Consider the following 15,101-nt stretch of genomic DNA (forward strand, 5'->3'; position numbering starts at 1 on the left):
AACGAATATAGTATTGCATTTAAAATATAAAAAAGTAACGATCTCAACTGAAACCAAACAATTTACAATGCTCTCTCACGGTGAGCCTTAACCGACTTTAACAAAAAAAATATAATACAAGAAATGCTTTCGCGGAATATTATTCTATCATAATATGCATGCTTCTTTAGCAATACTTTAAAATAATTGTGGTTGAGCTTTTTTCAAAAATTGAAAATTTGGATTTTTAAAAAAAAAAATTAAAAATTTTTCAAATTAGTCAGAGAGGTTAAAGCTACAAAAATGGAGTAAAGAAGTTCCTACAGAAATTTTTATAAAATCATAATTGTGAAATCTACGAAGGTTTCTGTAATCGTTTAGTACAAAAACAGAAACCTTCGTAGATTTCACAATTACTATTTTATAATAATTTTTGTAGGCACTTTTTTACTCCATTTTTGCAGCTTAAATCCCTCTGATTAATTAAAAAATTTTACAAATTTTTTTTGGAAAATCTAAATTTTGAATTTTGGAAAAAAGCGCTCCCACAATTATTTCAAAGTTTTACTACAAAAGAATGTATATTATGATAGAATAATATTCGGTAAAAACATTTCTTGCAATATGTTTTTTAATTAAAATTGGTTGAGGCTCACCGTGCTCTATTACATTTTTTAAATTATATTTTTCAAACTAGTTTGTCATATTTATGTATCATATTCATCATCCCCGAAGCAACCATCGTGGTCGGAAAGGTTTTCTTCTCCTGCTGAACCCTTTTGTGCTTCCAAAACCGCAATTTGTTTTAACAAGTCCTCCTCGTTTCCATCCAAAGCCCTTTGATTTTTGAGAAGAACCTTCTTCTTCAAATTACTATAGCGCTGCTTCGTTGTTCTTAGAACCTCCAGCATTTCACTCTTAAAGTGTGCTCGGTCGTCTGGCCCATTGAACTGGGAACACTTTTGAGCTGCCTCTGAAAAATAAATGGAAGAATTATTGAAATTTTATTTGCATACTATACATTATTTCATCAAATTTAGTAATTTATAAATTATACTTACGATACAAAATGTTTGACACCCTGGTGTCGCCAAATATTAAACTGTTTTCGCCCCCAACCCAGGTAAATTGACAAACCAATTCATCGGTCATCATCTCTTTCAGTCCAAAGTTAAGAAATTCTCTTAACTTGGAACCACCTGACTGGACCAAATGTCTGCACTGTAACAAAATTATTATTAATATTTTGAAGTAATTTTGGATAAAATGTAATTTTAAATGATGATTAAGGGTACATAACATGATAAATAAATTTCCTGCAAAAAATTAGTCGGGAAATTTAACTTTAAATAACTGTGTCTTTTTGATTTTAAAACTCATCTTTTTTAATGAAAATTTTTTTGATTAAACTCTTTGATGATGAGCTTGTTTTGTTCAATTATTATGGTATTTTGCTCCTTCAAATGCCTGCACAATAAATATAAGCTTCATTCAAGTACTCAACGAATTTAAATAGAATTATAAAATAGAATTAAATAAAATGATTTCAAAAATCAAGGAAAATATTCCTATTGTTAATTGTGACTGATTTATAAATACAGCTGAAGGAAAACTTTCAGACGAAAATATTTCAGGAAAAAATTGATTGGAACTATTTATTAATCTATAACTTACTTGAAGTTCGCCAGCACTGCTTTCTGAAAAAAGCTTAATTCTTCATTATCTTTAGAATTCTCTAACTCGCCCTCTTCATCTACATCTTTAAAATATTCTTCTTCATCTTCAGGGAACAGTTCTGTTTTCCGTGTCGCTGATTTGTCTTTACATGGTGTGGAATTCACCGGCTTTTTTCTGGAATAAGTAAAGAAAAAATTATTGTTACATGACACAAATGTATTAAGTAAATATTTATTAATATTTACTAACGCGTGCTCGGAACTTGAGTTTGCGGTCAGTTCTTCAGACGCATTCGAGTTCAAGCAGACAGTTTTAGGTGAGACAGAAGAATTTAGCCTTACTGGTAAATTTTTCTGCGACTTTGATGTTGAGGGCTGTGGATTGGGTGATTTATTTTTTATCTTACTCTGCAACGCAGCATGTAGGACATTCAATTTCTCATCTATCTCAGCAGTATATTTTGACTTTTTGGCAGGAGCCTCGTCCGAAGATGTTGTCAATAGACTTTTTGAAGTGATAATCGGTCTTCCGAAATTTGAGAATTTTATCGGTTTGTTCGTTTTGTTTCTGATATCATTTTGCTCCATGTTTCTGAAATGAAAAACATTATTTGTATTTTATTTCTTTTTTTTTTAGTTTCACAAGTTAAACAAAAATCATTGGAAAAGAACGTTTAAAAAACATATTATTCATGAAAGCAACTTAAGCAACTTTTATTTTGAAATAAAATATACAAAAATCTAAATACAGGAACGTAAAAACTTTGTCCTGTGGCAATTACATGAAAATATAGAACATAACAGGGTTAGCCATATTTCAGAAAACATGAACATAAATATTTTCTTCCATTCAATACTTTCATGTGTATTTTGGTCCTTTAAACGAGGAGCAATTTTCATTGATGTCCGATAAAATTATTTTTAGTGTATATTCACATTTTCAGCAGGCAACTTAAAGGGTTCCAATAAAGAGACACATATCCACTCGTTTTCAACCACACGTTCTTCCTCTCCTTCTACATCACTCCATTTTGGCATCATGTACATTTTGCTTTTCACATCAGTCAATGGAACTGCTTAAAGTGCATGTGGTAGGTTTCGACAAAGATAGACTTTTACAAAGTCTGACGTTACTCCAACGTTGTAAATTTCAGTGGTGGATCGAAACTGTCGAACAATCAAGCTGACCTGTCTTCCTATTTGAATGATGTTTTTTATAGAGCATATTTTCTAATTTTGAAGAAGGCAGCAACTATCACGCAACGCAACTGAAAATACAAATTTACCAACTTCCAATTTCTTAAATTGTTGGCAAAGATGGACTGGAATATCTTCTGGAAGTGGTCCGCCTGCATGTCTTTGCGAGATAGAAATATAAATGTTGGTATCCAAAGGTGTCAAAGCATAATCGTCCTTTTCAGCTAATCGCTTGTACACTTGCGCAAGTTTAAGTCCCGGTTTTCTAATACATTTTCGCATTTTTGGCATATTACTCTCATAGCAAAATGCACTAAATGTTTCCAAAGGGCCGAGAACTTCGACGTCTGCCACTAAGTGCAAAAGAGCATGCACATTATATGAAAGAAACTCCTCTGCATATAGTTGTTCACTTAGAGTTACGTAAGTTTCCAGAGCCTGCTGGCAGTAGGCATAAATATCTCGTGGAGTGTCTTCAGAAATGAGAAGACGCATGACGCTATGTAGAATCATCAGATGACGATAATGATCATCATGGAAAACATTCTTTACAACAGCCGGTGCAGTGTACAATAAAAACTGCCGGAACTCAGTTGCTTTAAAATTATGGAACAGGGTAATTTCGTTTGGACAGCGACGATTAAATTCTGATGGGCAGTAGGACTGAAGCATAATCATTCTTGAATTAAATATCTCCAGTTTCTTCGAATTGAACCTTTGAAATCCAAATTTTCCTTCCACATGTGGAGAAATGACTTTTTTAACATTTCCCAACCAAACAGAATGCATAACTTCAAATGGAACACGTGTAACCAATCCCACCAGAGGTGATAAAGAACTTCTGCCTTTGTGATGATCTTCATCGATGACATTCTCGTAATCATCGCCTGTTCTAAGTTCATGTCTGATGCCTGTGAAGACCATTGCCCCGGCAACGCGTGCAACTGTACATCGGTGACCTTCTACTTTACACTTAGAACAGGCATGTGCCACAGTATAGCCATAGTGATTTGAAACGAATGCCCTCGCAGGTGCATCGGCAATGAAGCATCGTAATATCAAAGGAAGTCGTCGATTCCTTATTAAAATTCCACCTTCTTCACGTACTTGTGTAATTTCTTGAACCAATTGTTCATAAAATTCAAAGGGATTGGTTGGTTTGTGTCTCCCTTGGAATATGTCTGCTATTATAGGTCTTTTGTCTGAAATATTTAATATTCTATATTGATGTGGCCAGAATTGATCCAGGCTTTTATCCACTTTAACACCATTTGTACTAAAGTCGATAATGATATTTTCTGGCAACATATTTACAGGAAGACCTTCCAATTTCTTCAAAAGAGTCTTTTTAAAACCAATATGCAGATATTCACCACCTGCTATTTGCTGAACTCTAGTGCTAGCAACAATAGTCGGGGTGTCGAATACAGTTCGCGCGTCCTTGGGTAAGGAAATCAAATTGAAAAGAAACCGTCTTAATGTTTCAAGTACTACGTTTCCTTGGCTGTGTTTCATATATGCAGCTAAGAAAGCATTTTTTAAAGCCCTTCTCTGAAAATCCGCCAGATCTCCATTTCTACGTTCCCGTCTTCTGAATCACTTGACCCGCTAGTAGCATCGTCGTTTATAATTCTCGGAGGAATATTATCATCTTACAAATCTTCATTGATGTCTTCCTCATTAGAGCTTTGACTTTCTTCATCAGCATCAGAATTAGAAACTTGTTCCTCAAGGGCATATTGGATATCTTCAACAGGAAAAACGTCCAATGGTAGTCCTTGCAATATTTCGGGCTCATCAGCGGTAGAATCATCAGAATCCGGTTCAACATTATGTCTATTTTCACGAACAATTAACAATCGTCTTCTCTTCTGTCCCTAACTAAGTTCCGAAAATTTTTTTAATTTCGCAGACATCTCGCTCTGCTTCCCCCTTCAACTGTGTTATAATTCCTAATAAACAGGCAAAAATGCTGATTTTGATATGATGAAAACACTTTTCTCAGTGACGTCTAAATAATGTCATGTTTCTTCGCTTTTAGCTAAAGAAATTTTAATCTCTGATATTTAATTTTATTCAAAAAAATTTGCAATGAAGCACAACAAAAAAATTCGCGCTATCTTACTTTTTGATTTTTGATTATGTCAAAATTCAGCTTTTGGAATTAAAGAACTACAATTGTGCCTTTTTAGAATGTTTCTGGAGCTCAGAAAACTCTGTTTACGTTCTCTGATACATTCGGGGTGTGGGGGGGGGGGGTCTGTGAAAGCATTATTACCCATGTTAACAACAATGGAGAAAGCACCATGCAGAGGGGGGTGGGGTATCGTATATTTTGGTTGAAGTTCTCATCGTTTATAATAAACGAAAACTAAAAAAAAAAGTTTCATATCGTCAACATTTTATTGCCAATAATTTAGTCTTCTTAATGCTAAGACACCCCAAAAATGTACAACCTGCAAGCTTAAACAACAATTCATTGCATTTGATTGAAAAGTGTAGGAAAAAGTTTCTAGACAGCAAAAACACAACATTGTATCGCGACACACAATGATAGACAATATAGATTAAAACGATATAAGAAATAAGCGAACAAATTTCTGGCCGTACGGATGTTAAGTACAATCCTTCCGATGTCGTGATAGACCCATATTTGAGACATGTTATTAATAAAACCAAACATAATTTTAAACTTTTGTCTCGTCAAATCACTTCATTAGGACTTCAATTAAAGATTCTAATAGTTTTTTGCCGAACAAAATTTTTCTTCCAACCATAATAGAGCTGACGCCCCTATTCTGCAATTGTACCAACATTTTTAAGCACAAGACTTTTTAAATTATTTATTTTTGCATTAATTATATGTTTTTAATTAAAGCATTGATAACCGCATATAAATGTCGTTCAAAACAACTTTTTGACAAAGCATCTGTAAACAATTCGTACATTTTCGTCGCAAATTCATCATCAGCTGTCACAGTAAAAGACGCTCTAATTAATGAAAAATTTGTACAATATATTTTTTCATATATGAAAAGATATACTGTATACACCCATTACCATTTATACAATATATTTTTTCATAAACCCATTACCATTTAATCAAAAATTAAAACTCACCTTTTATTACACATTATACGTGAATATTAAAAATGCATCATTTCAAAAGTACTTGATAATTGATTAAATTAATCTCTTAGACTTATACTTATAACTATTACGATAAAAAAAATATACAATATAAGTAAGAGTAAGATAATATAAAATCCTCATTTTGGAAACTTACCCAAATGGTTTTGGATATTTCCAGGTTTTTTGCTCATGTACACATATTATTAACCGAGATATTAACCTAATTTACGAACATTGTTTTTTTGAAAATTATTATTCACGTAATTCTTAATTGCTATAAAACTCACTTTTTACATAAATCTTTAGTATTATTATTTATTTCCTTATATGCAGCTTGAATTTTTACGCTACAATCTTTGTAACATCAAATTTCAGGTTATAACCAGTTATAAGGTTAGAGACAGGTTCAAGGTTATAAATATAAAAACCTAATATTTAAAAATTGTTGCAATTAAATAAGTTTATTGCAAAAGTATATTCCCTGCCTGTCTGGCGAAATAGACTACTCTTCTTATTTCGCCAGTCTTCCTCCCACTCTCATGCATATTAATTCCATCAGGCGAAATAAGCAACATATACTGTGCTTATTTCGCCAGACGTATCTGACGACGTAGTCACTCCGAATACATTATCGCGGGTGAAGCGCGAGATTAAGAGATATCGAGCGAAGCGAGCCGTAAAGTAAGGTTATGTTTTTATTAACAGCACGCAGATGAGAAGTTAAAATCCTTCTTCTTCGTCTTTTATGATAAGAAAAAATCCTTCGTGCGTATTTCAAAAAATCTTTTGGTGATGAGCAATTATAAGATGCAGAAAAAGAAAAAGACACGCGGAACACTGACTGACTCGGACGGAAAACTCTCAAACAAGCTCGGCTGTCAACTGAAAGCGTGGGAAGTGGGTTTATGGCGAGACAACGGCGGGGAGAACGGCCATTATTATTTTTAACGACTGAGCGCGCTTTTCAAATTTCTGATATCAGCATTTTAATTTTTTTCCTCGTGATGCAATTTGGGATATTTGAATTTTAATAAATTAACAATATCTAGGGTTTAACTAAGATCTAATTTGTTCATTATTATGGAATTATTATTTATTAATTATCTGCACGATTTATGCACGCGTGCGCCGCAGACAGCCTCTCATACGCAGTCATATGTGAAGGACGTCGTGATGGCGATATGAGACTCAATGCGCACGCACGCTTCTACCCATCACGGCGTTACGGCTGGTGCTGGCAGGATGCGTGCATTATGACTCGCATCGTGCGACTCGCACGCGTGCTTGAAGTGTGCGTCGCACGATTGTTATCTGGGTTTGAACCCAAAATCTTTATTATAATATATATGGCGCAATTCCGAAGACACCCATATAAAAAGAAAGTGTATCCATGGCCGGCATGATTCCAGAACAAGGGCTTATTTGAAACCAAAAAACCAAACGGCATTTTAATCTGTGAAGCTGTGGCCATCGCCTAAACTAGTATATTTTAAAATATTGAAAATTGAGTAATTGCCACCGTTTTGAACTTTTTTTCTTCAAATTTCATGATTTTTTCGATTATTTCCTCACGAAAAAAAACTTTTTGGAATTTTTTAATTATCGTAGTTTAGGCCATGCGTACACATATGCTGAATCTACGCTACAAAGTTCAAAGCAATCAATCAAACCGTTTTTGAGGTATTAAGTCGACCAATTCGAAAAACGTGGTTTCGAGAATAACGCGTTTGAAAGTTCAAGAATGACGTAAACAATGAAGTAAACCTAGTCGTTCTAACACCTGTAACTTTCCAATGACTTCAAATATTGGAATATCAGTTCGCCAGCATATTCTGCATATGTGCAGGAATAAATTTAGGCAACAAAAAAAATCGATTTTTTTTTTCGACTGGACACACGGGGTGACCCCCTTAAAGATTTAGATCCGGCCACCTATCTCGAATGAACGAATCCTCCCATCTAAATCAATCAATTTATCCGGAATAGATAACGCTCACCTAGCTAGTACTACCTGCACATTACGGGGAAGTGTATTCTGGAACTTCCAACATAGCAGTCCATTCCTGACACGAAAGGTTAGTCGAGGTCACGGCCATCTTGGATGTCCGAAACTGCCCTGTTCTGACTCCCTACATGCAGAAATTATTAACGTCCGTAGTTCCAGAAATCCACACACCGACTAGAATGACCCCCTTTAAACACTTATTTAGGCAGAGCTAACATTTAACTTATTGTATGAAGACGAAATGAAGTCACATGCCTTTACTTATCCTCTTTAAGTCGACAGTCCTTTTGCTCAAAAAGAGAAATTACGCCCAACCGATTTACGGGTTCGAATGAATGGGCAACTATCGATATTGGAAATCAATACTTAAAAATCATGAGAATGGATTTTTTCAGATTCAAAAATGTGAAATAGGAGATGATATGATATACAGTATCGCAATATTAGGCTATTTAATACCTGCTATTCCCGGAATTGAAGTTTTTCACCCCCAAATAATATAATTTTTATGTATTAAATGTTTATTGCAATGGTGCGTCATTGAAAATTTCCAAGATCTACAACCATCCTCGTGATATTATAACAATTCTCGGTAAAAAAATGTCCATTCTGATGACGTCATCATCGATTCCTGGAATCCTTATCTATGTAAACTAAATTAATTAAACGTTCTCCTTTGATATTTGCCGACAGGGTGCTTCATATTTCATATAATGTTAAACAATTTCTGGAGTAAACAAAATTACATTCTGATGACGTGACCATAGTTCCAGGAATCCTTATCTACAGTGTTGCTATGTTTTACCAATCTTGAAAGAATTGAAAAAACAATTATATCAAATTACATAGAATTCTGAGAATTGTTTTCTTTCACAGTGGTATTATGTTACATGTATTACTGAGAAATAAGGCATTATATCGGGCTTTTTATGCAGGTTTCAACACGTTTCTCTGTAAACAAAATTCCATTCTGATGACGTCATCGCCGATTTCTGGAATCCTTATCTATGTGAACGAAATTAATTAAACGTTCTCCTTTGATATTTGCTGACAGAGGCGTCATATTTCATATAATGTTCAAAAATTTCTGGGGTAAACAAAATTCCATTCTGATGACGTCATCATGATTCCTGGATAAAACGCTTCAAGATCTATATAAAAGTACAATTTTTTCGGTGATTCCATCAGTTAATAACAAGACTCAAATAATCTCAAATAACTTGAAATCTACACAGTGTTTCTATAAGTGTTCGCTGATTCCATTTAAAGTTAAAAATGTATTTCGGAAAATGTAAAAAAAGTTCTACAAATCATGAATATGGGATATCAACTTATACTAAAGAAGCAACCGCAGCAGCTGATAAAATTAGATTGTGGACGAGAGCTGGAACTAAAAACATCCGGATATTAAACAAAATATTGAGGAAGAACATTCTTCTAACCGTAGGCCAAAAACATGCGATTATGACGTTAATTGGTGATCTGAAGACTGCAAGCAGAAAATTTAAGAAGTTGCTCAAGACAGGAACTGGTATGAGTGAAGCTTCGAAGAAACTGAGTGAGAGGGTGAGTTGGGATGATGTCGTAAGTGTGTTTCGAACACGAATAAGAACGGGACTCATAAAAAATTTAATTTACCAAGATTTAAATACATTTTTGGATGATTTTAAACGCATGTGTATTCCGCGAATTAAGAATACAATTAATCGTATAGGTAATATAAAAGCTTGAGTTGAATTCACAGGTATTTTCAAGGCATTAGTAGGAGGGGAGGAAAAAATCGTTGCAAAACGTGTTTGCACTCAAAATAATCCTATTCTAACCTCTATGAATATTGGTGCAATGTTTGAGGATAAAATTCGTCAACAAGTTGAAGTTAAAATTAAAGATTTAAAAACATCATATTCAGGGTAGCGATTAATAGAAATTATCAGCTTAATGGTTAACATAAATAGATACGTACCTTTTCAAGTTGGAGCTTCAACTTTCATTGAATTACCTGATTTTATACAGAGAAAAAAGCTGTGGTTAATATTAAAAATAGAGACGCGTATTGTTTTCTCTGGTCAGTCTAACTAGTTCTTAGCGTAAGCTTGATGGTTCAGAACTCAAGTATAATGACATGAAGTTTCCAATTACTCTTGAGGATAATCCAAAATTTGAGAAAATAAATGGTTTAAGTATAAATGTGTATGGATTAGATTCTGCTAAATACAGTAAGAAAGAGGAAATTGTTCCAGTTTTTTTTAACCAGGGAAAATCTAAAATCAGAAACATATACCTACAAGTGTTGCTTACTACACAAAATGCAGTTTTGACGATTCAAAATCTGAACCTCAAGTTTATCGTGGAAAGGATTGCATCACATGGTTTGTTGCTGAGTTAAAAAAGTTAGCTGACAAAGTAGATTCTTATTTAAAAAATTTAGTTTCAATGGAAGTCTTAACATTAAAGTAAGAGCATGATTTTCAAAACGCAAAAGTTTGTCATATTTGCGAATAATATTTTAATACCGTGACCTTCTCATGACTGGTGTAACGTAAATTACCAAGGCTCACATGTAATTCCCATAGTATTTCATAATTTATCTGGCTACGACTCTCACTTCTTCATCAAAGAATTGGCAACAAGCTTTGAGGGTTGATCTCATTATTACCTATCAACAAGGAAAAATATATATCCTTTACAAAAAGGGTGCAAAATACAAAAGTTAAACTCAGGTTCATAGACTCTTTTCGATGTATGCCAAGTAGCCTCTCCAAATTATCTTCAAATCTTAGCAATGATGAAAACTTGATTACAAGAAAATATTTTTAAAATTATGATGAATTTGAAATATTAACAAGAAAAGGCGTATTTCCATACGATTATGTTGATAATGGGCAAAAATTAGATTAGGATTGTCTGCCAGCAAAAGAGGAATTTTATTCTAAATTAAATGATGAGGGTATTTCAGATTAAGATTATAATCATGCGTGCAAGGTATCGGAAAAATTCTGCTTAAAAACGTTAGGTGAATATTCGGATTTATATTTGAAAAATGATGTTTTTCTCTTTCTCGCTTCTTGAGCTACAGGGGAAAATTTGGAATTTTTAGAAAACTGAACTCATGTTCCAGGCTTTCATGGAAACGTGCGAAATTTTATAGGGATTGAAGAGGAGCGTCTAGGAAATAAAACCATACTAATAACTTTCCTTTTCAACCCACTCCCCCCTCCCCGCAGCATCCCAAATATGACCCAAGAATCGAAAAAATACACTTTTACATGTTTTTATTACTTTCAAGCAATTTCTGTCGGCTTTTTTATACACATAATTACCAATGGAAATTTCAATATTTATGTATTATTAAACAATTTTCAATTGTTTAAACAAATGTAAATTATTTAAATAATTATTTGCTCCCAAAAAATGTAAAAAATAATCGTATTTTCTGATTGAAATTAAATATTTTATCAATGCTTGATGTAGTAAATTTTTCCAAAAACCTTTTTTTGTAATAAGTGTACTTCTTAATCATTTAATAATTTTAATAATTATTTAAATTATTATGTATTATTTATTTTCAAAATTTCTAAAAATTCAGACAGAGATGCCCAGCTGTTTTAAAATTGTTATCCTATGATACTTTTTGTTGAATTACTTCATAATTTTGATATATTTAATGTAATGTTTAACAAATTCCTATTTCTTTAAACAATTTTTATTGGTCTAAGCAGTTAGTTTTCGATAACTAAGAAAACAAATAAAATAGAAAAAATACTTTTAATATACAAATACTTTAAATACTTTTTAATTTCAAAAGAAAGCTGATATCTCTGGCTTAATATTTAGAAATTGTGAAAATAAGCAATAAATAAATGTTTAAATGAATACATAATGTCTTTAGAAAAATTTATTGATCCAAGGAATGACAAACAATTACATTTAAATTAGAAAATACAATTCATTTTTTACATTTTTTGAAATTAAATAATTGCTTAAATAATCTACATTTGCTTACACAATTCGAAATTGTTTAAAAAGTCATTGTAAATATGGAAATTGTGCATTAGTAATTATTTGTATGAAAAAGACGAGGGAAATTGCTAAAAAGTAACAATGATACGTAAAAATGTAGTTTTTTGGACAACCCTAATATATATACAACGTTCCATTGATAGCGTTAAAAGCCAAACATTAACAAAATAACTTTTAAGTTTCAATGCCTTACTCTACAATTGCCCGACAATCCCTTCCGCGTGCTTTAAATATTCTTTTTGCGGCTACCGATATCTCTCTTTTCTCGCTATGCTAGTTCCATGTCCATTGTTCATAATGAATGCATCGAAATACACCAGTATCAGTACATTAGTAACGTAGTTTTTTTTGTTGAAGATTTGACTTAAAAATGTTTTTTTTTCCTATTTTCATGACTATATTCGTAAGCAGTGAATGAAAAATAGATCACTACACGCTTTTCTGAACTTCACACCCATCGTAAAAAAGTCGGCAACGAGCAATGTTGCCGGCACCGACAAGATTGTTCCATTGCCGGCAGCGGCAGGCTAAACTGTATTTTTTAAAAATAAACCTTTCGCTGAAAGGCCTAAAAAAATAACAAACAACGAAAAAAATTGTTTAACAATGAATCGAATCTTTTATTTAAGAGTATTTACATTCAAAACCACAACATACTCATACATAACTGTCAAAGACAATAATAACAGTACCTATAATCTCAAAAACAATGAGCACCTTCTCAACTTGTATTAACACTCATAACCTTACCATTTTTCATCCTCAAAACCTATAATTTTAAAGGAAAATTATTTTCCAAATATTTCATGGAAAAAACTGTACATTCCTTCTAAGAAAATTAATAATATTCATGACATTTAAACATGAACAGATTTTTTTCAAACAATGGCTTCAATATTCACGGATGCAGAGTCGTCAAATTCAGTCAATTAAAATCTTCACTTCGCTTCATCTGCATAAATAAACAATCAATTGCTTTCCAGTGAACATTTCTATTTTTCATTTGTCTACAAACAAACTTTTTCTTATTTATACACTCTCCTTCTAAAAAATAACCCCCAAAGCAACCTGTCAAATTATTAGTATACACTCATGACGTCACTATCCTTGACGCTCAACACTTATCATTAGTAAGAAAAATTATTTTCGGAATATTTTCACGAAAAAAATGTACATTAATTCTGATTAAATTATTAATATTCATGGTGTTTCAACATAAACACATACTTATTTCTTCACTTATTCACAATTCACAAATGCAACTCAAACGTTCACTTCACTTCTGTTTCATAAATCAACAAATTATTCTTCAACTTCTTTTAAGTCAGAAATTTGACAATAAATAATTAAATTCGGGGTACTTAATATAATTATTGTATCATTTTAAATTTCACGCGGAAATAAATAGGTTTAGTATGATCACGTCGCCAATTTGACACTTCTTGCATGATTCTCTTAACTTTTTGATACACGCATGATAATCTTTTGAACGCATTTTACAACTGTGCACAAACTATGGCTTTTTAGGTGAAATGACATTTCGGCGAAGTGGACTTTAGACGAATTGGATACCTACCATTGAGATATTGACGACTATATATTATTTGCAGTATATAATTAAAAATTTGTCATAAGGACAACCACAGGATTTCGCAGGGAGCGGGTGCTAATATATATATATATATATTTTTTGATTCCTCTAGAATCAAACTGAAGGGCCTATGACAAAGCCACCGAACGCGTCCTAGGGTTGCTGATAGAGGGTCCCTGTACCAAGGGTTTCTGCTGAATATGGTTACAAAAATAAATAGGCAGTCGCGGACAATTGTCCAGGGGTGGTCCCGAAGGAATTAACCCCCAAGCGAAGGTGTGAAAACCGTGCTGAAAGTTGAATGGACCTGGGTGAGGTGTCTAGAACGGTGACTCTGGGATACCGGGCGACCTCTCAGAGTACGCAGCCTTATCCTTGCATGCGGGGCTCTACAAGGATGGACGAACTCCTTTCCCTAGCTTCTCGTAGGAACAACAATGACAACACCAAACATAGTTGTAGTAAGTGCGGTTCAAAACAACAGAACGCGCAGGGCTCCCGACAATGGGTCGGCCAACAATGCCGACCAATCTAGAGCTGGGGGAGCAAATGAAAATGGATTCAATGCGATGGATCGGCGGGATCTCGTGACCTTTGGGTGGAGGTTTCACAGCAACATCTGCGAAACCATGCTGAACTACTCCGTAAAAGGGGCTATGTAAGCGGAACGCCTACTCTACCACAGCTAGAACAAGCCGGCAACAAAGAAAGAGAGGCGATACTAAGACCAACTACGGGCAAGCATCCAATAGATGAAAAGCGATGCTTTACGACCCGGAGAAACATCAACACCAAGGTTTCTCTCAAGCCTAAAGATCTGACTGAAATGGATGACGAGCTTCATGGACATTTTTTCGGTGAATCCGACCTCTGGGCTATCAATTATTGTGTGTATAATGCAGCGAGAGCTTTGGTCTATGCGAACCGTAAAACAAAACCAACGGCTGATCATAATACCAAAAGACGAATGCATCAACTTGCCGTAAAGATAGGCTGGGCAAGACAGTACGCATCCCGCATTCAATGTGTGATTGACTACATCACATCTGGCAGGAATTTTACCGACAAGGTTCGAAAGTTCGCGCGCGAAATCCGGACCCGTTATCACACACTTAACAAGTCAAAGCTGCTGACCATCAGGCAGCATATTGTTGAGAGAATACGGATACTATCTGACGCTAAGAGAAGTCTAGAGCAGAGGGAGAGGTGGGTCAGAGAAAATCAACAGTTTCTCTCTGACCCATCTCGACTTTTCAACCCATCAGCATTTGGCCCGTATTTTCACCTCATATTTGAAGTCGGAAGAGCCAATTCCGGAATGGTTGGTGGAAAGGCGTACAATACTCCTACCGAAAATAGGCAACTTAGCTGACCCGCAGAATTACAGGCTCATTACTTGTCTGAACACACTGTATAAGATATTCACAGCTATCCTAAATGATAGGATTGTTCGGGCAATTAAACCTGTGTGGCAAGAAATGTATGAACAACGAGGCTCAAA

General features: G+C 34.0%; 1 protein-coding gene across 1 annotated transcript in view; it reads right to left on the minus strand.

The window, feature by feature from the left end:
- Positions 1-438: 438 nt before the first annotated feature.
- Positions 439-15,101, minus strand: part of LOC117174578 — a 33,733-nt gene continuing 19,070 nt past the window's right edge. The window contains exons 2-5 of the mRNA XM_033363806.1: positions 1,906-2,247; positions 1,654-1,830; positions 1,041-1,200; positions 439-952 (exon numbers count right to left, since the gene is read on the minus strand). Of these exons, the coding sequence (XP_033219697.1) occupies positions 1,164-1,200; positions 1,654-1,830; positions 1,906-2,243 (552 nt within the window). The 5' untranslated portion in view covers positions 2,244-2,247 and the 3' untranslated portion in view covers positions 439-952; positions 1,041-1,163. The remainder of the gene's footprint in view (positions 953-1,040; positions 1,201-1,653; positions 1,831-1,905; positions 2,248-15,101) is intronic.

Source organism: Belonocnema kinseyi, chromosome 6 (assembly GCF_010883055.1).
Source record: "Belonocnema kinseyi isolate 2016_QV_RU_SX_M_011 chromosome 6, B_treatae_v1, whole genome shotgun sequence".
Taxonomy (NCBI): domain Eukaryota; kingdom Metazoa; phylum Arthropoda; class Insecta; order Hymenoptera; family Cynipidae; genus Belonocnema; species Belonocnema kinseyi.